Below are 24520 nucleotides of genomic sequence, written 5' to 3' on the forward strand. Positions count from 1 at the left end.
ATTAGGGAATATTAAATTCTTCTGCTGCAATGAAGACACCCAAAGGACCAATGTTGCTTTGCCCTTGGGACCAATCAGCTGTAGAATGAAGGAACTGATACTTCCTTGAGAGGGAACACCACCACTGTTTTTGACTAAGGTTTATTCCTTTATATTTGAAGTGTTAATAACAAATTTGTTTCTAATAGAGAAAGAATTTGGATGGCATGATTTTTTTCATTTTGAAAGTATTAACGGATTAATAATAAATGAAAAAGTGGTTACATGAATATCTGACCATGAACCAAAACTATGGTCCAGTGAATAGGACTTGATGAGTGTCATTTCTGCTGGGAAGGTATAATGCAATTATTGTAATGAGGCACTCTATTGAATGAATCTCCCACATAGAATACAGTCATTCATTGGAAATGAGCAATTACTTAAAATTACATAGATGGAAGGTGGTACCTCATTTGACTACATTTGAATTTGTCATGCACCCATGAACTGGAAATTAATATCGAAGTGCATATGACAGATCTGTGTATAGTAAAAGGTTTCTGTAAACTTTTTATGGAGTTGACATTATGCTTGGAAAAAAAGAATTTTAAAAGGTAACTAATGTAGGTGGCAACAAGATTTAAATAGCTATGTTATGATATAGATAGAAAGGTGAATTCCACTATAATGTCATGCTATGAAGCTTTGAAACATGTCTTAGAATGTGGAAAGGGAGTTTTAGATGATGGGTCAAGATATTTGATCTTGAGTTATTTCAATATTATAAATTCTTAATCCTGTAAAAACACCAGCAGAAGAGTTAAAATATGAAAGAGGGGGGAGGGGGAGAGGGAAGGGAGAGAGAGAGGGAGGGGGCAGGGAGAGGGAGAGAGGGGAGGAAGGGAGGGAGGGAGGGGAGAGAGAGAGAGAGAGAGAGAGAGAGAGAGAGAGAGATCCTTCACTCATTCCTGGGACTCTAGACTACCCCACACAAGTTGGTTAATTTCCTGTGAAAATCTTTTTATCTTTCTCTGAGTCCCATTTGACTGTAAACTCCATGGAGGATGGGAGATTCTATGTCTACTAAATTTCCAAAAATTGTCTAGCACTGTGCATAGTTGGTGCCCACAATACATTTAGAGAATGAACTGACATCATAATACTAAAGATTAGTTTTAATCTTTAAGCCTTCTTGCAGTGTACATTTTTCTTATGTAGTTAATCCATGAAATAAGGGTAAATGAGGTTAAAAATTATAAAGGACTGCTTATTTTGAAATGAGTCAAATCAATTGATACATGCTCCTATCTTACAAAACTGGACATGAAATGATTGGAAAGTTAACAACTTGCATTCATGACGTGCTTTTATTACTAAAGCCACAGCTGGGACCACCACGGATTTGGTGAAACTTCTAACATTTCACATATCAGCTACAGCGGTGCAATAACTTGTGATACAGACCATGAGGAAGAAGCAATGCCAATTACTTACTGAAAACAGGTAGATAATGTTTAATATGTGCTGTTAACTAGTAAGTGTTAGGGAGAGTTGAGCTGTAGATGTAAAAGACAAAATGACTTTACATTTATATCTCATATAAACAGACAGATGAGTGGACCTATGATTCTAGAGAAAATACCAGATCGCTTTAACCATGCATTTGTTTAGGAATTTAAAATCCAGAGTCTAAACCATCCTGGGACTCTCTATTTCAATTGCATTTGAACCTAATATGTAAATAGAGAGTAACAACAGCTGTGACACATAAAGCTTGGCTTAATTAATGGAAGACAAGACCTAGAGCAAAACTACACTGAAAGGAAGAAAGAAATCTAGCCAAGTTTTATTTATTAATTTATTTATATGTTTATTTACTTCAGAGACAGGGTCTCACTATGAGGCACTGACTGACCTGGAACTTCCTATGTAGACCAGGCTGCCTTCAAACTTACAGCTTCCCAAGGCTGGCCCAAAATGCATATTTTATTTTATTATTTTTGATATATTTATATTTATTTTATGTGTATGAGTGTTTTGCCTGCATGTATGTAAATGCACCCATATTGTGCAGTGCCTGGGGAGGTCAGAATAAGGCATCGGATCCCCTAGAACTGGAGCTATCGATGTTTGCTAGCCACCATATGGGTGCTGGGATTCAAACCCTGGCCTTCTGAAAGAGAAGCAAGTGCTCTTAACTGCTGAGCTATCTCCTCAGCACCCCCCAAAATGCATATTTTAAAGTTAGATTTAGCAGAGGCCTTAGTTCCTTCATACGTATTTCTGAGATGGTCAGAAAATGCTTGATTAAACCTGCATTACCTACCAAAAGTTTATTTTTACTCTTTGAGGCTCTCACACATGCATATAATGCATTTTGACCATATCCACCCCTCCCCCCCCTCCAAACCCTCTCTGGCCTCACACCCTCTTTCAACTTCATATATTCATATATACATGTGTCTGTGTGTGTCCGTGTTTCTTTTTGTGTGTACATGTGTGTATATATATATATAACCTACTGAGTCCAATCAGTGTTGCCTATATGCACATGGGTGTAGGTCTGACCACTGGCGCAAGTGCAATCAAGGGCCACGTTCCTGAAGAAAACTGACTCTCCCCAAGTAGTATTTGACTCTCCCCAAGTAGTATTTGACCTTCCATGAACAGATAGATACCCAAGAAATACCCCTCCATGAACAGATACCCAAGAAATTACATGTGTGTATATATATATAACCTACTGAGTCCAATCAGTGTTGCCTATATGCACATGGGTGTAGGTCTGACCACTGGAGCAAGTGCAATCAAGGGCCACGTTCCTGAAGAAAACTGACTCTCCCCAAGTAGTATTTGACTCTCCCCAAGTAGTATTTGACCTTCCATGAACAGATAGATACCCAAGAAATACCCCTCCATGAACAGATACCCAAGAAATAATAAACAGGTTACATATACCCCCAACTAAAAATACTTAAACAGTTTTTAAAAAATACTCATTGGTAGGGATTGTCATATATTACTAGTTAAACATAGCAAACTACTTTCCCATTCACCCCAGAACCATCTTTGAATATGACAGTCCTCAAAGATTACTGAATGGAAGAGTGTACACCCCAAAACAGCCAGATCTTTGAGTTCAACAATTTATAAAGATACGTAAAAATAAGGAAAATGCTTTGATTTTTCTGTTGTGCATTTTTAATTTCCTCTCCAGTACTGTGGCTAAGTGGTCAATTAGTTATATACGAAGGCAGTTTAAATCTGAGAGACATGCACATGATTTTCATATTTGGTATTGTGAATACCAGCCCTTTCTGTCCCTACAGGACCACTCTGCCTGGCATTTTTGAAATACAGCACATGGTTATGTGTTAGCACCCTATAATCTCTCCCTCCTCTCCTGGAGAGACATCTTGAATAGCTCTTCAGAGTTGCTAAGCTATTATTTTAGGAAATTATTTCAGAAGATCAGCATCCCTAAAGAAGAAGGCAGCTTGCTTCCCAACCCTCCTCTGCCTTTATTTATTTATTTTTTTGAGTAAATGTTCACTCTGCAAATTATAGATCAGGTTGAGTAACTTGCTATGTGCAAAATGACTAGAACAAATCACCTAACACTCTATAATCATATAGAAAATTGCAAAAATGTTGCATGGCAATCAACAAGGCTTTGTGAAGCGGAAATCTTATAGAACCATTTAATTGACTTCACAAGAATATAGGACACAGAGTAGGCAATGGGTGTAGCAATGGAATTGTCTAAAAAAGTCTCAGACCATGCATTAAAAAGAAAAATAAGCTAGTAGTTAACACATAGTGCTCAACTAGACTGTTATATCTGAAGGTTGTTGGTTTTAGAAAAGGCCATTTGTCTTTTGTTTTATTTTGTTTTTGAAACAGGTTTCGACTACACAGCCCAGGCTGGCCTTGAATGCACAGTCCTCCTGCTTCAACTTCCCCAGGGCTCTGATTAGAGGTGTGCACCACCGTGCTTGGTGCTGCTGTCAAAGTCTGGTTGGCTTCCAGTCATTTACCTTATCTGCTGGGGAGGCACGATGACACACTTTAACATTCACGATTGTATTGATTTCTCATAAGAAACCTTAAGGTAAGAGTAGACTTTACAAGTGAGGATTGCAGCCTGAGGCACTCAGCTGCTCTCCCCTGCTTTGCTTGGCTCTGTGGAGCACACAGCCTTTCTGAAGGGCTCTATCTTCCTGGAGCCCCCCTTCTCCACATTTCCACATTCCCCGTGCTAGCATGAGGCCTCAGGTGGTCCTGTCTCAAGGCTCCGATAATTTTTTTTTTTTTTACTTTCATCTGTCTATGTGCATTTCTCCCTATTAGATTATCAGCTTCTAAAGTTCCTGTCATGCTCACTGATAAATTCCCACATCCCAGAAGAATGGCAGATAAGCATATAACAGGCATGCCAAACAGATTTGTTAAATGACTGAGTGACTATAGAAGACTCATGGAACTGGAAAGAATAAATAAAACATAATAATTAAAATCTATTATTTTCCTCTTCATTTTGTGTTTGAGTTGTAACTTAAGTTTGAAGGCTTTTATGGAGCTTATTATATGCTTAACCAAAGGGAGAAAGGCAAGGGAGTTATTTTTAATTATTTTTGTCACATAAGCACTCATACCATGTGAAGAACTGTAGAGCACAGGTGTTTAAGGGGCTGGGGACCCATGTCCTTTGGGCTGATGTGGCTCTGAAATGCTCACTTGCAAGTGTTTCCATACCATGGTGGTTTCTGACCTAGGAAGCTGCATCCACTAAGAGAGAGGCAGAGACATCAAGGTAGCACTGGCTAAAAAGCAAGGAGGGTCCCTAGACTTGACCAAGGGAAACCTCTGACATTGAGGGATTTATTGATGGCTGGCTGGCCTACTTCCTATCATTGGGCTGCCAGAAAGCCAAGTTTATAGCTCAAGTTATTGAGACGTATTTCACACAAGGAATCCTAGAGTTTCATCTCAATCATATGGCTACCATTTTTGAACAGATACTCTTGGGTTCTTGAAATACCAGTGCTGACATTTCTCTTCCATTTCTGCTTTCATGAAACCCCCACAATGGAGACTCACTCACGATGGAGTCTCGGTCTTAGATTTCCCTTGTCATGGGTTCTCAATAAGGATGAGAAATACTAGGTATTGATGAAGAGCTCTAAGGAACGGATGGAAGTTGAAGTTGCAAACTGTGGATCCAGAAAGGAAGACATCTACCTTTTGACACCAAAACCAAGCCAACATGCCAACATAAGAAAAGCTTCCAAGGCTAACCAAACTGATGAGGCCCAGAGAGAACGTGCCTTCCATTTCCCAAATCTGAGCATTTACCCAGTGCAGAGTGAATGTCGTGAGGGATGCACAGCACCTCTCAACTGAAGTTTGCCAGTATAAGACCAACCAGGTAGAGATGAGATGAATGGAACAGTAGTGCCATCTATAATGGTCTTTGCTCAATACAGGGTAGGTTTCAATAAGATCCAGAGGCTGGGAATGACTGTGGTCATCGAAAACTCCCTACTTTCCCCATGCTAAATAAGATGGATGACACTTGGAGGGCAGTGTCTTTGCTAAATTAGTGAACATTTGAAGGATGGGAGAGGCTCATATGTAAGACTGCAAAATAAAGCTGCAATTGCTATTCTGTTTTCAACTAGTTACAAATCATTGTTAAATGAGAAGATAAAAAAATCACAAAAATAAGGATATGAAGGAAATCAGAAATGCCATTTAAAGCTCTTAGAATCTAAACCAAGAAGATAATTGGGGCATTGGGTGCATTAAGTACCCCCAACACATATGAGGGTGTACATGCACACACACATGCCCCTGCCAAGAATCTCCCTATTTATTCCCTCATCAACTGATAAATGATTTGTGAGAAATATCATATTCTCTTTTTATGGAGAAAGTTAATTTACATGACTTCGTGTGGGACATCATTTCCAGTGATTAGAAAGTGTGTTCTGGTTTTGCTTCCCTGGGCACTCTGGGGCTTCAGTGTTTTGGTTTTCTCTGGAAGTAGGTGGTTACAGTTTTCTTCTTTACTCTCTTGAGAACTACGAATCCAGGACTCTAAATAGTTATACCATGATTGTCTTTAACACATGCTTGGAAAAGTTTGGCAAAGGACTGGAGAGATGGCTCAGTGGTTAAGAACACTTGCTATTCTTCCGGAGGACCCAGGTTCAGTTCCCAGCGCCCACATGGCGGCTAACAACTATCCATAATTCTAGTTCCAGGGGATCTGACACTCTCTTCTGGTCTCTGTGGGGCAATGCACACATGTGGTGCACTTACACACATGCAAGCAAAACACCCATAGACATGAAATAAAAATAATAAATAAAATACATGGAAAGAAAAGATTGGTAATTTGAGGCAGTGGCTCTTACTCTTCTGTTAATGTATTTGTTGTTGTCTTCGCCTGTAGACTTCTTGGCTTGATCACATGATGATGAGGAGGTTGAAGGGAGGATTCTGAAGAGGCAGCAGGTGTCCTGTTGCTGGCGATCAATGAACTGCTTCATGAAACTTTCCCTGTGTAAATGAAACACACATGTCATGCATCACTGAAGAAAGGAGACCAGTGGTGGAATTTCTCCAAGATGAGAAGAAGAAGCAACACCAAAGATCACCAAAAGCAAGACATGCCATACCAAGAGCTGTGCTTAGGTTTTGTAACAAAAACATTTAATTTAGAGAAAGCTTCCTGTGTCCTCATGCACTCCTGTTAAAAACATAATGTCCCTGAAATAACTTTAAAATAAGAATATTCATAATTGATGTGTTTTGAATCTATCATAATGAGAGTCTTTATCTTTTCTCTAAGACTTGAAAGAATTAATTCATCTTTCCAGGCTTCTATGCATCATCAAAGTCCTTGAGAGATAATTTTACATTTAAAGACTCAAAAGAGAAAGACTTCATCTGATCTTCAAAACATAGTGGAAATTTAAATAGCACAATTTCAAATAACCAAAATCAATTAATTCTTTAAAAAATCAGAAGTGCAAATACTGTCACATGCTACATAAAGATATTTTAGTTACCAATGGGCTACATGTACATTGGTCCCACAAGTTATATCACCTAGTGATGCCAGAGCCATATTAATTTGCATAAACACACCCTCTGATATTGATAGAAGGATATAATCATCTACAGAGTCATTGCCCAGAACATATCCAAGCTCTTAAGTGAAACAGATCTTTACTTTTCTATTTGAAATGGAGTATTTTGGCACCATACACAGTCTCATACTTTTAAATCTCTCATCAAAATGTACTAAAAACCAGTTAAATAAAAAAGTGCCTGTGATCCTGATTGTATTTGGAACTTTTTGAGTTACCATTGGAAGACTTTATTAAAAGCAGGTGTTTTAAATGCTGTAATTTATTTTTATTATTTAATGTGTACGTGTGTTTTGCTTGAATGTGTGTAGGTGCACCACCTGCATGCAATGTCCATGGAGGTCAGAAGAGGGAGACAGATTCCCTGGAACTGGAGCTACACATTGTTCACCAGCACTGGGAACCGAACCCAGGGTCTCTACCAGAGCAGTCAAAACTCTTGACTGCTGAACCATCTCTCCAGTTCCAAAGCAGGTGTTTTAAAGCACCTTCTGTATGCATTTGCTTAACTGGGTGGGTGAAACAGATACAAAATCCAATTTGTGTGACTGCAAAATGCCATGAGTTTTCAGCAAATGGGAACTGAATTCCACTGTGACTAGACAGGGCCATCTTCTCCCATGCTGCAGTCCTATCGAAACCTCCCCAGTCCTACAGAAACCTCCCAGAGGTGGTTTTCCGGTTTACTTGAAAATAAAGCTATCAGAGGTGATTGTATTCTTCATGACTGAGAACTGGTGGCTGGGCTCTATCTACCCTCCGCACACTGTGAGAAACTTCTGCCTTTTACATGGGAGGTTGGATCTCTGCGGTGGAGAGAGGCTGGGAACGAGCTTGTCCCTCCACTGCCTCCTCTCTGAAAAGACTGCTCATGGAGCTCAAAGCCTTTGGAACACAGAGGTAGGGAGTGGAAAGAGAGATAACAACTTCAAAAAAAAAAAAAAAATCCCAAATCCACCCCGTGCCAGTTTGAAAGAAAGGCCAAATCAGGTTTAAGATTACAGTGTGTTTGAAATATGCAATGAAAGATAGAATTTAATACCTGATTTTAGGAACTGTAAAATCTGAAGGCAGTTTTGAGATTTTCACCATTTGCGGTCTGTTGGGGAATTTTTCAAATATTCTCAAGCGCAAAGGGAGCTTTTCTTTGGTGTCTGCATTTGCTTCGCTTTGCTTTAACTAAAGAAAAAAAAAATAGAAGAGAGGAACATAATGGAAATGTTATGTTAGAAATTTCAGAATAATCATGAGTAATTGCACAGGCGGCCAGTAGATGGCAGCAAAGACACACCAAGCGCACGACTTTGCCTGCCCCTGTGCAGTATTCCCTTAGATTGCTCTCTGCATGCTAAAACTTTGAGTTCCAGGAAAAAGGACAAAACTTAACAAAAACCTAAACTAGAAAAAAAGCGTAGAAGAAATCTTTGTTGTTTTGTTCCCCCAGACAAACTTTCTTTCATTCCATGCTTTATCTTTTACTTTTTACTTATGGTTTCTTACATAAACACCCAAATTTGTTTAACACAGACATATTAGAAGTAGAAACCAAAAGAATAAAAACGAATTAAAATATGAACTCTACAATCATGCGAATGAGGTAGTATTTGAAAAGAGAGAAAATACCAAAAAATTGGTCATGTAGTCTTGCAAATTAAAAAGAAAATCTTAAATATAACATTTGATTAATGAAGCAAGCGTTTTCCATATGGCTAAAGATACTTGGGAGTTTCTAACTTTAAATGCCATAAAATATCTTTGTGGAGAATATCAAGCACACAGACCTGCTCATCTGTTTCCTTATCTGCTTAAGAGTATATACTTCTTTTTTTAATATTTAATTTTTAAATTTTTATTTTATGTGTATGAGTGTATTGCCTGCATGTATATGAGTGCACATGTGTCGTGCAATACCACGGAGGTTAGAAGAGGCCTTCAGATTCCCCTGGAACTGGAGTTAAGGACAGTTCATAGCTGCCATGTGGGAGCTGGGAATAGAACCTAGGTCCTCTGCAAGAGCAGACAGTGCTCTTAACCACTGAGCCATCTCTCCAGCTCCAAGAGTATATACTTCTATATGTACAAGTTGGGTTTTAAATAAACCTCAGTATACCTGGAGCCAGTGCTGAATTTAGGAGACAATATTCCAGGATCAATTTTAACTAGAATTCATTCCACATTTTCTTATCCTTTCTTCCCAGACTTCCAATGCTGGTTTTTCTTATGATCTTTCTTCACTTATCTTGGCTTCTTAAAGGGACCCTCTCTGTGGATCAGAATTTCTCTCTCAATGGCTTGCTTGTCTTCTGCCCCTCTCCACCCTGTAACACTGGTTCTATTAGTTCAGAAATGGGCTAGGGATACATCAGAAGCTATTGGCTCATGGCCCCCATATGGAATGTGTTTTACTTTAAAATTACAGCCCCCGCCCCCCACGCCCAGGACTGTGAGAATTAGCAGTAGAGGTCAAGAGAGATTTGATAACGGAAAGGGCTAAGCAAGCTACCTCTTAATTCACTGTGGAGATAGAAATTGGCCAGAAAGAACAGGACTGTTACATCTAGGAGTGAGATCATACTCCACTTCCAATGATAAATGACTCAGCTGTCCATCTTGTCCAAAGCACATAGCAAGGTCATGGGTCCAGACTTCTGGTTTTCTCACCATGCTAAATGATTTTTCCACTTAATTTTGAGTAATATACATGGACCACCTTAGCCATGCATACACCTTTTGATTTGGTGGGCAGCCTTTGCTTTTCTCTCTTGGGTGGTAATATTATTTAGGGAGGGGCCACTGGTCTTCCATCAGTGTGGCAATGCATACAGAGGACATGTGTATAATCTGATGATTGTTGTTGATGATGATGGTAAAGACTTAGCTCCCAAAGGAGGAAAACAAAAATAACAGGCATCTCCATGAGATGGGGATAATCACAGAAGTGACTTTCTACATGAATGAGGGTTTACGAAAAAGTCTTTTAAAAGGTCATTGATACATTTGTGAAAAAATTGTCAGTGGTAAGGAGAATCTACAGAAAAAGAAAAGAAAAACCAGCTAACTTATTAAGGCAGAACAGACAGTAAGGTAATCAATTATATCAGGCCATAGACAGGCTGGTAAGATTGATGGAACGAAGAAGGTGCTTGCTAAATTGCATTTGCTGGCTCATTTGTTTAGGTAGTCACACTGTTATATCTACATCCAATCCCAAAGGTCAGACTCTGCAAAATGCTAGGGCTATGAAAATAAAAAAGTCCCTACATTTGCCTTTACCAAGCCCACATTATTAGCAAGGCGGGCAGTTTTACAAACAATGACCATAAAAGATAATGGTTACCATGGCAGAGATATGACCAGAGTGCTTGCCGGGTGAGCACAAAGGGAGGAATGAGAAAAACAATCCACTGTGTTGCTTCCCTCTACTCTGACAGACTTCTTAGGCAGCAGAATAGTTCTGCCTGGCTAAGATAGCTAGCACTGAGGGGACTGAACTACATGTTCTATTGGGATTCAACATCTTCTCAGAGACATGTCGGCAAAGGTACATTAATCAGAACATCTCATCAAAATCTGAACAGGGAGCTCTTTCCAAAACCCACTCTATCTATTTACTCCTTTCAGCCTTACTAGAACCCCCTGACCAGAACCAGCAGGGCTCCTGTTGGCCCTGTTAGGAGTCTCATTCCCTGAGTAGATTTCTTCTCATTTGTTTCCATTCAATGATTACAAAGTCTCAATTTTTGTCTTAAAACTTTTCTTCTGGTATTCCACTGCTCTTAAAACAAACAGACAAATATCAAAATCTTCCATTTGGACTCAAAGGCTCATTTTTACTCCTCCCTACCTGGAAGAGTGGTCCAATAAAATCTTGCTTCAGTTCCTCACAAGTGTGTGGAGTCTCTGCTTTAGGACCCTGGTACCAGCTGTGCCCTCTGCTGGGTCCCGCTTCTTCCTTCTCTCTTGAACTTCATGAACTCCTTATTTGTTCACTTCCTCTTATAGTTTTTCAGAGAAGCTTTCTCTGACCAACAAAGACCGTCTCTCAGGAGTGCATGATCTGTTAGGTTGGGCCATAGAATGTTTGTTCGCCTAGGTCAAAGCACTGAAACTCTTGTTTCTTATGGCTCAACCTAACATGGTTTAGCAGTGTTCTAGGTTTCAAGAGCTATCACAAGGCTGGTAGCATCATGCAGTACAACCTTTCAGCATCCCAGAGGATCCAGGTCTGGAATCAAGGTTTCCTCTGGGCCCTGGTCCTGTGAGGGCTCTGAGAAAGAGCCGCATTCGCTGCTTCCTGGCTTCCTGTGATTCCCAGCAGGCTTTGGTGCCCGTTGGCTTGCAGCTCATGGCTCCAACTCTGCCTTCAGCCTCATATGTCCTCTCCCCTGTGCCTATCTCTGAATGTCCCTCCAACTTCTCCAGTAAGGATGCCAAACATTCCACTAAGGACCCACCCTCATCCAGAATGATTAACTTAACTGGTTACTTCTGCAAACGCCCAATTTCCAAGTAGTCTCTTTTTGAGACTCGGTGAATTTGGGGAGATACTGTTAGACCTACTACACGGCTTCATTTTAAAGTGTTTTGTCCCACCACATGAGTCATAGAACTCTTTTCCCAACTACATGAGCCCTGTGTGGATGGGGAGCAGGTGGGGTTTCTGCTTCCACATTCATCCTGCCTATGACTTGGCACAGTGGCTAACACAATGTCAGCTAAGAAACCAGTTATTGAATTAATAACTACTATGCTAAGTGGGTGGCAGAATTAAACTCTGTTTCAAATAAAAGAAAGCCTTTGAGGTAAATTGTGAAGGGTGAACAGAGAAGTAGAAGGCAACAATGTGTTGACTGAGTCAATTTGTTGGTGTGGAGTTTGGTCCCCTACATTTGCAGAATTTAATATAATTAAACTCTCATGGCATTTAACTTGTCTTAATGTGTGTCATTGACAAGCTGGTGAATGTTTGGACCAAGTTTAGAGTTGCACATTTATGTGAAGGGCCCTGTTGGGAAAATGGCAAAATGTAGTTAATCACATACTAGAATATGGACCTTAAACAGTTTGGCTGCTAATACTAATAATCTTCTTGCTTACATGGTTTTAAAATGAATTTCATCCAATTCTAATTTGCATTATGGACATTAATACTTCCTAGGGCAGTTAAATGTCTTATGGGCAAGACTCTGTTTCTAAATTTCCTTTCATAGCACTGTCTAGAGGGTGAAAATAGACTTAAGTTTGGACATGAATTAGAGCTCAGCATGAACTGGCCATTGCACTTAAACTGCTAAGGGCAAAGGGGAAGCTCTTGTGGATGACTCGGAAGGGTCTTCAAGGTTGTGCAAATCCTCTTCTTGAATGCTGAGAATCATGGCTGTTCAGATGAGCAGAAGGATGAGGAGTGAGCGTGGGGAGGAGGCCTGCTGTGGGAGCAGGCACTCAGCTCTTGTACAGGGCAATGAATTGCCTCCTATGAGCATGTGCCCCCTTTTCAGACACAAGTTTCCATGAGCTTTTTCTTTTCCCAGCAGATAAGTAGTCATCCACTAAAGCCCATCAACACACACATCCAGGGGCCCCAGTTCTGGAAGGAATGCATGTGCTTATCACAGTGGTGCTGTTCCCTCGCATGCTCATGGCACTAACATTTCTAAGTCTCACCAACAAACCACCGAAATGCTCCTCAGCAGAACGGAAGAGCAAGCTGCTGTCCACTTAAACACCGGATGATTGAGCTACATCCTGACACAAAATGTGGTTAAACTTTATAGTGTAGTGCTGAGGGCAGGAAGACAGACATAACAAAAGACTATATATTGGAAGATCCGTTGGTTATAATTTCAGCAAATAGTTAACTCTGATCTATGTTGTTAAGTGTCAGTGGGGTGGGTGTTCTAGGGTCAGGTGGACAGAAGGGTGTAAGGTCAGGAGCTTCTGAGGCACACTCAGTATTTCTTGTCTCGTTCAGGGCGATGCATTCAGTTTGTAAAACATCAGTAAAACATCTTATTCTCTGCGCTTATTTCAGTTCAGTGGAGAGTTTCCAAGAGGGCAATGAGACATTTGAACAAAATCATATAATTCCTATTTCATTGCTGTCACCACAACTTTGACCATTCTACCTTCTGTGGTCCATGAACTTGACAAAAACACAAACATGGGATAAAGATCAAAAGAGAAAAGTGGGAGGAGGGGTAGAGGTGTGCTGGGGACAGGAGGACTAGGTAACAGGGAGCTAATGAAAGTACTTCCTGGAACTTTGAAGCCACTCTATTTAAAATGCAATCGAAGCTGGGCATGGTGGCACATACCTGTAGTTCCATCACTTGGGAGGCAGAGGCAGGCGGATCTCTGTGAGTTCAAGGCCAGCCTGGTCTACATAGTGAGTTCTAGGACAGCTGGGGCTATAGGGAGACCCTGTCTCAAAAAGACAGAAAAAAAAAATGCAATCAAATGACACTCTACCTCTTATGCTAAATTCCCACTCTCTTGCTTTTAAGCCTAAATTTTCAGAGTAAGTCTACGTTGACGCAGATGAATGAGTAACACCAATCTCTAATCACTAGATATGAATTTAAGATAATTAAACTATCCTCCTCCAAAGTAGGCCTTTTAACATAAAGTAATCATACTTTTAAATGTCCATTAAAATTTCAAAGATCCTGATTCTTGAGGGGGGCGGGGTACCCAGTGCTGAGAAGACTGAGATTTTCTTCTTCATCGTGAGGAACCTGATGTAAGAAACAGCACAAAAGAGCAGGTGGAGAACCGCTTCAGCTGAGCAAGAAGCCTGCCTGCAGCCCATAGATGAGGATAGCTTTGTGGCAAAAGAGAGGAAAAATAAAAGCATATTTGCAAAAGAGAAATTACAATCAAACCTTGAGCTTTAAAAAAATATAAATCATCCAAGCTCATGCTACTTTGCGGCTCAGCATCTGTTGCACTGAGATATCATTGAGCATTGGGTAGCTGAAAGCCTTTTGCTTTCCTGGGCCTCTCAAGAGAGCTGGGAGTAATTGCTCTGCATGCTACATACCCCGTTCTGCCTCATCGCTTCAACCTTTCCATTTCAGCCTGTGCTTTCTTCTGCTAAGATATTCAAATGTTACTTGACTGCATCTTCTTTCTGAGTGCTGTGACAAAGAGCTGAATTGGAAGATTACATTAAATACATTTGGGGGGCAATTTTTGGTGTGATTTTTCGAAAAGAAAATAATTTTGAAAAATATCTAGACTTGTGAGAGATTCTCATTTTCATATCAAGTTCATGCTGGATGCGAAGAAATGTGCATAGATATATATGACTGAAGAGTGTTTCTAGGCTGTTTGGTACTTGAAAAATGACTACATAATGTTTAGTCAGGAAAAAGAGAACCTCCCTTCATTATATGAGTGATTAAGGCTGAATTCTTTCTGTGTCTTTATATGGTGGTGCTGTCAGGCAGTTTAGAATACAAATCTTCATAAAACATAAATTATTATTTTTAAGGGAGTTTCTCTATAATTTACTTATATGATTTTTATAACTCAAATTAAATGGCTTCGGGTTGAAACAGTTATAGTAATGACCAAATGTGTGCTTTTAATATTACCTTTGGGTTGTCATAAATACTTGATATAAAAATACGAAATTATTCGGCTCTATTGTTCAACCCAGTAGGGAGCCCCCAAGGGGAGGATCTTTTACTTTTTGCTATAGGCAAAGGACAGTGGTCTGGCATGACTGTATATGAGGCACTGATACTGCACTCATCACAAGTGTTTCCTTTAACAAATAGTTTTGCTGGGGTTGGAGAGATGGCTCAGCAGTTAAGAGCACTGGCTGCTCTTGCAGAAGACCTGGGTTCAGTTCCCAGCACCTACATGGTACCCAACAAATCTTCATAACTCCAGTTCCAGGGGATCTGACTCCTTCTTCTGATCTCCATGGGCATTACACATATGTGGCACACTTATATACATGCAGAAAAAACACTCATATGTATAAAATAAAAATAAAATAAATTTGCTGTCAATTTACCTTTTTATAAAAATCTTTAATGAATCCAGTATTCCCAATGTTGAAATGAGGTTTGTATTGAGGTATATACTCAAGGCAACTATATTATATCAGAGGGCACATTTTTTGTTTGTCTAATCATAACAGTTGCATTTTTATATGATAACTGGCACCCCAGAATAGTCACAGTAATTTCATAACATGAACTAATTAAATGGGTATGTGGTAGTTTCCCTTTAAAACTATTTTAAAGATTTTTTTTATGCTTATTTATGTGTATCTGTGTGTGACTGTGACTATGCATGCAGTTGGTTGCCTCAGAGTCCAGAGGACATCGGATCCCCTGGAGCTGGAGTTACAGGTGGTTGTGAGCCACCATCTGTGGGTGCTAGGAACCAATCTTAAGTCTTCTGTAGTGGCAACTCACTTCTGTGAGTGCTCTTAACCACTGAGCCATCTCTCCATCTCTCCAGCACCAGTTACATTTTTATATGACAGTTGGCACACCAAAATATTTACAGTAATTTCACAATGTGACCTAATTAATTGCATGTGATACTTTTCTTTTCTACCTCTCTCCCCAGGTCTGACCTATATTCATCCGTCCATCCAGTGTTCTTGGTGAGGAAGTGGGAGAAGTGCCGTGTGTGGGGAGGAGCTGGGACACTGGGGCCTTGTGCTTTCTGGTTTAGGAGCCCAGCAAAGCACTTGGGAAGGGGCTCTGGTGTTGCTACAACCTTGTGACATCTCTGAAATGTGCGTGAAATATTTGCTTTCTTGCCCTTCACACTGAACTCAGATATTAGAAGCCTTAAAATGTTTTTCAGAAGGTTACTTGTAACAGCTGCATGTCTAATATTTGCAGCAACTCTTACTAGTTGGAAAGAGGAAAGAAGACTTCTTCAAAAGACTAGACTGCCTAGTTATGTTGAATGGCTATTTTACTTACATTATTGTTCATTAAAAGTCCACTAATGGAATCGATTATCTCTCAGATAAATGAGTAAAGATTGCTTTTGTATGTTCATTCTTCTAAATCTCAGATATTTCTATTTTATTTCTCTGATGTTAGTTAAGTTAAACACAGTGATTTCCATTTGGGAATCTACTGAGTCATAGAAATATGCTCATTATGATAAAAATGTATCGATTTGCTCCACTTCTCATGATAAAATTACATTATTCATGCAAACTAGATTCTTGGTTCATATTACTAGATAAAAATTTCAATAACAGGGAAAACTAAGGTGAATTCAGTATATATGTATGCATAGACACATATATATGCATATAGCATGTGTACAAGTGCTTATACAGTTGTTATAATTTATTTAGAAAATACAGGCAATAGCATATCGATGTAAATGGCAAAAGGAGATATAGATTTAAGCCTTGGTTCCTCTGAGTCAGTTTGGATCTCAGTGTTCTCAAATAGAAAATGAGGATAATCATTCTTTCATATAAATACCACACATTTAAGTGAGATGGCATATTGCTTGTAATTTGAATCACCCAGAAGTGTGCTGTAGAAACAAAGTTATCCTTGTGCCACAGGAACTGTGGGCTCATCTGAGGGGGGGGAGGTGGTACGTGAAGACGACTGCATGATGCTCTCTGGCTTTTGTCCCCTGATAGCGTGGGACCACCCTGCCCTTCCCTCTCTGTCTCATTTCTTCCACTTTGCTATGCTGACTGGTTTATTTTCTGAAGACACATAATTATAAAGATGAAATTGAAAACAGGCAGAAGAAAACCTTTTTCCTGGTCCTGCTTCCTTCCCCATTCTCTTTGTCTTTACAAACTGACTTTTTGAGGATGCTAATATGTCTGCCTCTCTCTAGGCTCAGGTCGCACTGTGTCCCTCAGTAGTGCTCCTTTTGGCTCTTCCCATATAGTTAACTCCAGTGGTCACATGATGACCAAATTGTGACTCCCAGAACTCTTCACTGAGTTCAGCCTTCATGTTGTACCTTTAAATCCCTCCTCCAGAGGCTGGAAAGATGCCTCAGTGGTTAAGAGCACTGGCTGCTCTGGAGGACCTGGGTTCAGTTCCTCGCACCTACATGGAAGCTAACAATTGTCAGCAACTCCAGTTCAGGGGATACAACACTCTCTTCTGAGCTCTGTGGGCACTGCATGACATGGATGCACTTACACACATTCAGGCAATACACTTATATACATAAGTAAAAATAATAAATAAAATATTTTAAATCTCTCCTTCAGAACACACACACACACACAAAAAGGAAAAGCGACATCTCTGGTCCTCAACATAATTCTGGGACTGTCAATTATGTACAGAAGAAATACTAATCCTCTGAGCATGACATCAAATATCCTCCAATGCTTTACCTTTTTATGTTCTAATCTTTTCAGCCATGTCCCCCATTCAGTTCTTTCTCATGTAATTTCATAAGATGTGACTTGCCTGTAGCATATGTTCCTTCTCTACTTGTTTAAGTCTCATGAATCCTTCCAAAATTATCTCCTCCAGGAATATTTCTCAAAGAAACAATTGGCGATTGGGTAGTAAACATGTGTGCTGGAAATTATCCTAGCACTTTCCATGCTAATATTCTTTGATCCTCGCAATAGCTCCCTGGTGAAGGATTCACAATTACCATTGTTATATCATGCTGTGGGTGAGGACATAGGTCCAAGGAGATTCAACCTAGAGTCACCCAGCTAGACATGACAGAAGTGAGATTTAACCACACACCTTCTGATTTCTGAACTTGAAGTTCCCCAAATGGTCTTGTGTCTGCCAAGCAATGTTTCCAAGAACCATATGCATTTCTGCAGTTTTATCGCTCCTAGTCCCTTTATTCAGAACACCTTTCTTCTGTTACACTAACACAATTAATCACTTTTGACATTTCTTCAAGCATCTGATGCTTGATATGAATTAGGCTCATCTTCCTCGGTGGTCTTACATTTCCTTCATTCAGGGTTTTGCACAGTAACTTTCTAACTATGCACTCTTTTTCCCATTAGGACAATAATATATTAGTGATGCAGGACTCTCTGGGACACTATAGCCTCTCACTGACCTTTCCGCCTTGAAGAAAAGGATAACACAATGGTGATGAGATGAAGACAGAACCCATCAGCGATGCCCACACAGGCTGACCTGGTCATTTGTTGTTTCTCATCATTGCGCTATTCTTCTCTGGGGTTCTTCACAATGGGAAATCAGCCACACTAACTAGCACCATTAATCAATCCTTCCAGGACGCCAGAGGAAAAAATGAAAGGCCACTAGATTTTCTCTCAGAAACAAAATCTTCTAAAGCATTTGGTTCTGAATGAAGTATGTGTTCCCTACTTTTTAATATAAAAAGCACAGAACTATGAACATTGTATGGTATAAAGCTTCATAGATGTATATATGCATCTTTGAACAAGGCAACATTATTTTGTTTCCGTTGGTTTTGCTAAGTCATGTTCTTGGAGTTTACTATAGAAAATTCTTATTTCATTTTTGAAAGTCATCATATTTTTGAAATGATTTTAAACTTAAGAGTTGTACAAAGTACAAAGAGTTCCTGTATGCCCTTGGCCGAGCTTTTTCTTATGTTAGCATCTTACATAACCATAGAACACTTGCCAAAGGAAGTTAACCTTGGTCAAGTATTCTCAACTATAGTGTAAGAGTTATTTGAAGCTTTTGCATGAATGTACCTGTCTTATTCTAGGATTTCATCCAGAACACAACATTGCCCTTGGTGGCTACATCTCCTATGCGCCTCATGCTCTACCACTGGCTCTGATTTTCCTTATTTTATTGACCTTGGTGGCCTTCAGGAATACCAAACAGACATTTTAGATTGTCTCTCAATTTGGGGTTGTGTAATGTTTTCTCACAACTATTTTGGTGTATTTGGAAAGTTTTGGCAGAATACTATGGGCATGCCCTTCTCATCACGTCAGGGGGTATATGATACCAACATGCCTTATTATACATAATGCTAATCGCTGTCACTGAGGAAGGTGAGCTCTACCAGGCTTTTTCACTGTGGAGTCAGAGTGCTCCCCTGGATGTAATGAGCTAAATGCCACTTCCCAACTCCAGCTGACACTCAGGAGACCCAGTAGGTGTGTCTTTTGAAGGGAAGGGTAGTAAAAATTTTACAGACACTTGTTAAGACTGTTACAACATTGAAAAAAACGTATCTGGCGAAGATACTTTAAGGACATGTTATTCAGTTATTTCTGCTCCTCTGTATATCTTACTGAGAATTATCTTGTGAGAAAGACTTGTACCGTCTTTTCCATTTATTTATGTAATTATGGATTTACAGCTATTTCAGTCTTTCATTGTTTTTGAGACAAGGTCTAGCTACGTATCTATGATGGCCTAAAATGCTTAGGTCGTTCCTTCGAAGATAAAACATTACTATTCTTATTTATTTTATATTTAAAGCATTCTTGTTTTTGGTACTGGGGCTTTTCAGCTGTCCTCTACACTTTGGACATATTTTCACCATCTCCTTTTCTTTCTCTCTCACCTTCTCTCCCTCTCCCTCACTCTTTCTTACTTTCTGGTGCCAGAACCAGAATCTTTTTTTTTTTTTAATTTTGCTCTCACTTTTATTTTATTTTTATTTTTTTTACTGTTTCATACAGAAAAATTCATTTTTAATGCATATAACACTTAGATGTTTGCAAATGCATCTCTAATCTCTGTATATCTGATTATTAATAGTCACAGTTGGTTACTTTATGAGGTCCTTGGCATGTAAGCATGGTTATAAAGTCATCAAGTAGATTTCAGTGGTTATGTTTTTCATATCTACTAATTAACATGAAGCAAATTTTTATGCTTCTTCCACAAATATAACTACTTTTTTATTAATTGATTTTTCTGTGTATTTCATACAGAACACCCCAAACAATCTTATCCATCTTTATACCTGCATCCCAAATGGCACCCTCCCATAGCCTCCCCCCGACTGGAGCCCACATACTCTGTCATCCCTGTTATTGTCCACTGTGTTGTCAGCGCCCCCAGCCATTCCCCAGTGCTTCTCCATTTGCTGAAGCTAGTCAGCCTATCTAGAGATCCTTGTGTTAGGAAGATCAGCTGTTCCCCATCTAGCAGCAATCGATTGTCAATATTCCTTTAGATAAGATTGGGGTCTGCTGTTCATTTTCCCAGTTCTATGCTGGGTTACTGTCTGGGAGTATCTTGGGCCACCCTGGCCAACAACTCAAAGGAAGGTATCTCCTGTCTGGCATTGTTTCTTATTATGTAGCCTTTAGCGATGCATATGGACTCTTAAAAAATTATATTGATTGCTTTAATCTTTGGTTATATTTTCCTTTTGGGTGTTTAAGACCCTACAGTTGGCTCAGATAAACCAATTTATTTTTACTTTTAAGGCCATTTGAGGATCTGTTCCTCAGGGGTCACATGGGCTTGGGAGGATTCCCTGGCTCCTTTCTTTGACCAGTTCTATCTATGTGAAGATAAGTCAAAGATCCTGCTCGACTGTGGGTGGCTTTGCTTGGAAGCATGGGGGAAATGTTTCCTCTGTGTTGACCCTCCTTTTTGTAGACTGGACACTGGTTCAAGTCCATCTGGTGGGGTCTCCACAGCCTCCTTGATCAAGAGGACAGGTGACTCACCACGGTTACAGAACATTTTGAGAGATGCTTCATAGTCCCCTGGAACTTAGTTTACCTTGGAGGGCAAGGAGCAAACACTGACCTTTAAACCCCTCTGACCAGATTAGTATAGGCCTCAAAGTACGGCTGTTAAACATCCAAGAAAGTTAGTTCCACCAGTCTGGTACTTTTAATTACCATGCGCAATGTAGATAAAGCTTGGATAAAACCTTGACTAGACATATATTTTGCTCCTTGAACTAGTTGTACATATAATTTTTCAGTAGGTTGTTGGACTAATGTGGTTTCCTCTGTTTTTTTCAAAACTAGCTAGGCGTTATTTATCTCTCACTGTCTAACCCTTCCACCATGGTTTCCCTATTTAAAGTTCCTCCATTTTTCTCATTTCTCCCTCAATAATACCCTTCTCCTAGGGTCCCACCCTTGAGCTCCTTCTTTCCCTTTATCCCCAAGATTCCTTATATAACACCCCTCCATTCAAATAGCCCCCATTTTTATCCGTATCTCCCTTAGTAACACCTGTTTCCTACTGTTCTTCTCTCTCCCATTCTTTATTTTTCCTTACCTCCCTGATTCCTTTCCATTATCCCGTAGAACCAGAACCTTAACCTCTACGTTTCCTCCACTATTGCTGGTATACTCAGTTCTCTCTCATTCATGAAAAGATACATTTTAAGACTTTCAGTCAATGTCTGGAATCACAGGCAGCAACCCAATCCTAATAGAGTATGTTTTCTCCTTTGCATACATTCCCATGCTAAACTTTAATATATAACTTAGGTTCTATAAGAGATGAACAATAATAGCTAATAATTAAATACAATAATTATAATAGACTAATAAAAATTATATTGATGCTCTCTCTCAAACTATCTTACTGCATTTCCACCTTTTCCCTTAAAGGAATCATTGTACAGCTCATATTTGGATGTTTGCTTTGACAACTTCCCTGCTTTTGGGCTGATTAACATGTAAGAATTACTTGAACACAAGCACTGCAATACCCAAACAGCCCATTTGAAAACTAAGATGGCTATTAAATGAGTGACGGGTGGGTAATGTGTACAGAATGCATACACTGGGCAAAGGGAAGATTCATGTCACAGATGGGATGGAGCAGGACAGAGTGGGATGAGTCAATATTTTATCACATTATTTAGGGCAGCAAGCAATTTAAAACTTATGAATTATTGTATTCTGGAGTTTTTCATTTGATATTTTTGGTCTGCAGCTGACTCTGAGTAACTGAAAGCAAGGAAAGAGAAACTATGTAAAAGTACTGTATTATTGCTATTAGGCTTTCCCAGGAGTGATATGACATGCACATCTGTGCACTGAGCCCCATGCACATACATCTATATACTTGTATATGTTTACTTATATATGCATATAACTATATAATATGATACAACCATGACTATATGTATAGCTATTGAAACATATGCATGGATATATGTAACTATCATCTAACTATGTATCTATGTATCTATCTGTTATCTATGTGTCTATCATCTGTCTATCTACCTACCCACCTACTTACCTATGTGTTTATCATCTGTCACCTGTCTATTGATCCTATCTAACATATCCTATCACCTATCTAACATCTACAATCTTTTCTCATAACATCGAGTTCATACTGGTATTCCTACTCCAATCCAGCATCATAGGTCTCATTCTGGCATCTCATTTCTGGTCATTTGTAACTTTTTTCCCTGATATTGCAAAATCTGCCTCTCATTATATGCAGGAAGTTATCTTATTTGTTTCATTCACCTTAGTGTACATATAAAGTCATATCAGTGATGGTATTCATCAAACATAAATGAAGGACATTAAATAGAAGGCTCTGAGTTTAGATTCCAGCAATATGCCACCCCCTTAAGGATTTCCTTTTCAGGCAACAATCACATGTTTACAAATATCATTCCTCAAAGGGCTTGTGGTCCATGGTAGAGTTGTCAAATTTTGCATCTTTTGGTAAAAAGGGCTTATAATAGATGCATTATGAAAATTTATGTTAAACAAAATAGTCTATGCTAAACAGGATGGAAATAGAGCTAACAATGAACAAAATAAATTGCATATATGTTTCTATTTTCCTAGAAACAATCCAAGTAACTCTTTTGTTAATATTGGACTATATAATAGTTGTGTGTGAGAGTGCTTAGTACTGGCCAAATGCACCTAGAATATAAGGAAAGGTCAACAATGAATTCATCAGTCTTTTGTTCTAATATAAGGAACAGCTTTTCTTTAGGATTATTTTTTCACTTTCAACCATTTTCTGCAATTGTCATCATTTCTTTTTAAAAATTGTTATTTTTTAATATGCTGGCCCTGGACAGGACTTTTTTAGTAGAACTCATCAGTCTTTTACTACAGGAAAGCTGAACGACAGCAGAGAAATCAGAGGCTGCCACTGCTGGCAGAAGCAGCCCATAGCTCTTTGCTCAGCTTTGATCGTCCTAAATCCGTCCCTGGCCCTAGTGTCTCACACCTGTTCCAAATCTCCCTTACCACAAATGCCACTCAGGTACCTTGAGGTGGGGAGGGGACTTGTTCCCTCTTTCATACTTGCATTCCTCTTTCTTACAGATCTGGTTCCTGCAGGAAAGAGACCAGGCTGGATGGTGGAGAGGAGGGAAGCTATCAACAGGTCATGGCAGTCCTCCTGATTTGGTCGGGGTCTAACCCTGTTCAGATTATGGACTGTGCTGATGGATAACATGTAGATTGTGCCACTCAATTTTTTTTCTGTTGTTTTGTTTGTCTATTTGTTTTAGGACAGCTCCATTCCAACCTCCCACAGCCAAAGACTTCTCAAGAGAAAGGGAGTCTTGTTTTCCTTGGGTTATTTGTGTAGGCCTCTCTCTGGCTGGAGTATCTCTTGGCTTGGCTTCCCAAGATCCCTTTAATATTTCTCACAGTAGCCATTGAAATCTCCTCTGCACTATCCAAGGCAGAAGGGATCTAGGAGAAAAATGGGGTCTTCTCAGGACTGGTTTCAAATGTTTCTTGTCAGTCTGCTAGTACACTGGGTGGTCTGTTACCCAATTTAGGGAGCTCTAGGCTACACATGGCATGTTTGTTATACCTCCATGATACCGTTCTCACTAAGGAAGACACCAGCATCTTTCAACAGTGAGCACACTCTGCTCTGTTCCAGTGCCTGAAGCAGGTAATCTTACTGGCTTTCCAACTCAGCAAGCCTCCAGCTAGTCAGCCTCTTATTGCCTCAGGAATCCACTCAGTGATTTTCTCAGAGCCCTTTCTGCTGCCTGCCTCTGCAAAAGGGGGAACTTCTCTCTATATTCACAATGTACTCCTGAGGCCTGGCTACACACCTTCACTCCTGACTTCCCTCTACTATCAACTGGGATGGTCAACCAAGCAGGCGATAGGGAAGAAGAGCCACTAGGCTCTGGTTGGTCAGTTCAGCAAGGTCAGATCCGGCCCCCTTAGCGTCTGGGCTCATTTGAGAGGGCAAGGCACCTAGCTCTAAGCTTACCCACCAACTAGGAGAAAGATGAAATAACTTCATAATAACCCAATAAAAGTATTGAGTTATACAAACATTCAAGTAGTTATATAATTTGTTTTTAAATCTTTCAGAGTGAAAATGATGGGAAAGGGGTGCATTTTGAGAGAAAATTATGTAAATGGAAAGAATGGGTACATGCCTTTCTTGACTTTCATGTTTTCATTTTCACCCACGCACAAATGAAAAACAGTGTTGCCTCACAGC

At 39.6% G+C, this 24520-nt stretch overlaps 1 protein-coding gene across 1 annotated transcript in view; it reads right to left on the reverse strand.

Moving 5' to 3' along the window:
- Nalcn (sodium leak channel, non-selective) overlaps positions 1-24520 on the reverse strand; it is a gene marked incomplete in the record, with an annotated part of 412798 nt that overhangs the window by 108263 nt on the left and 280015 nt on the right. Inside the window, 2 exon segments of the mRNA XM_017794878.1 lie at positions 6402-6546; positions 8182-8318. Of these exon segments, the coding sequence (XP_017650367.1) occupies positions 6402-6546; positions 8182-8318 (282 nt within the window).

The sequence above is a fragment of the Nannospalax galili genome, unplaced genomic scaffold, assembly GCF_000622305.1.
Source record: "Nannospalax galili isolate Female #2095 unplaced genomic scaffold, S.galili_v1.0 scaffold287, whole genome shotgun sequence".
Classification (NCBI taxonomy): domain Eukaryota; kingdom Metazoa; phylum Chordata; class Mammalia; order Rodentia; family Spalacidae; genus Nannospalax; species Nannospalax galili.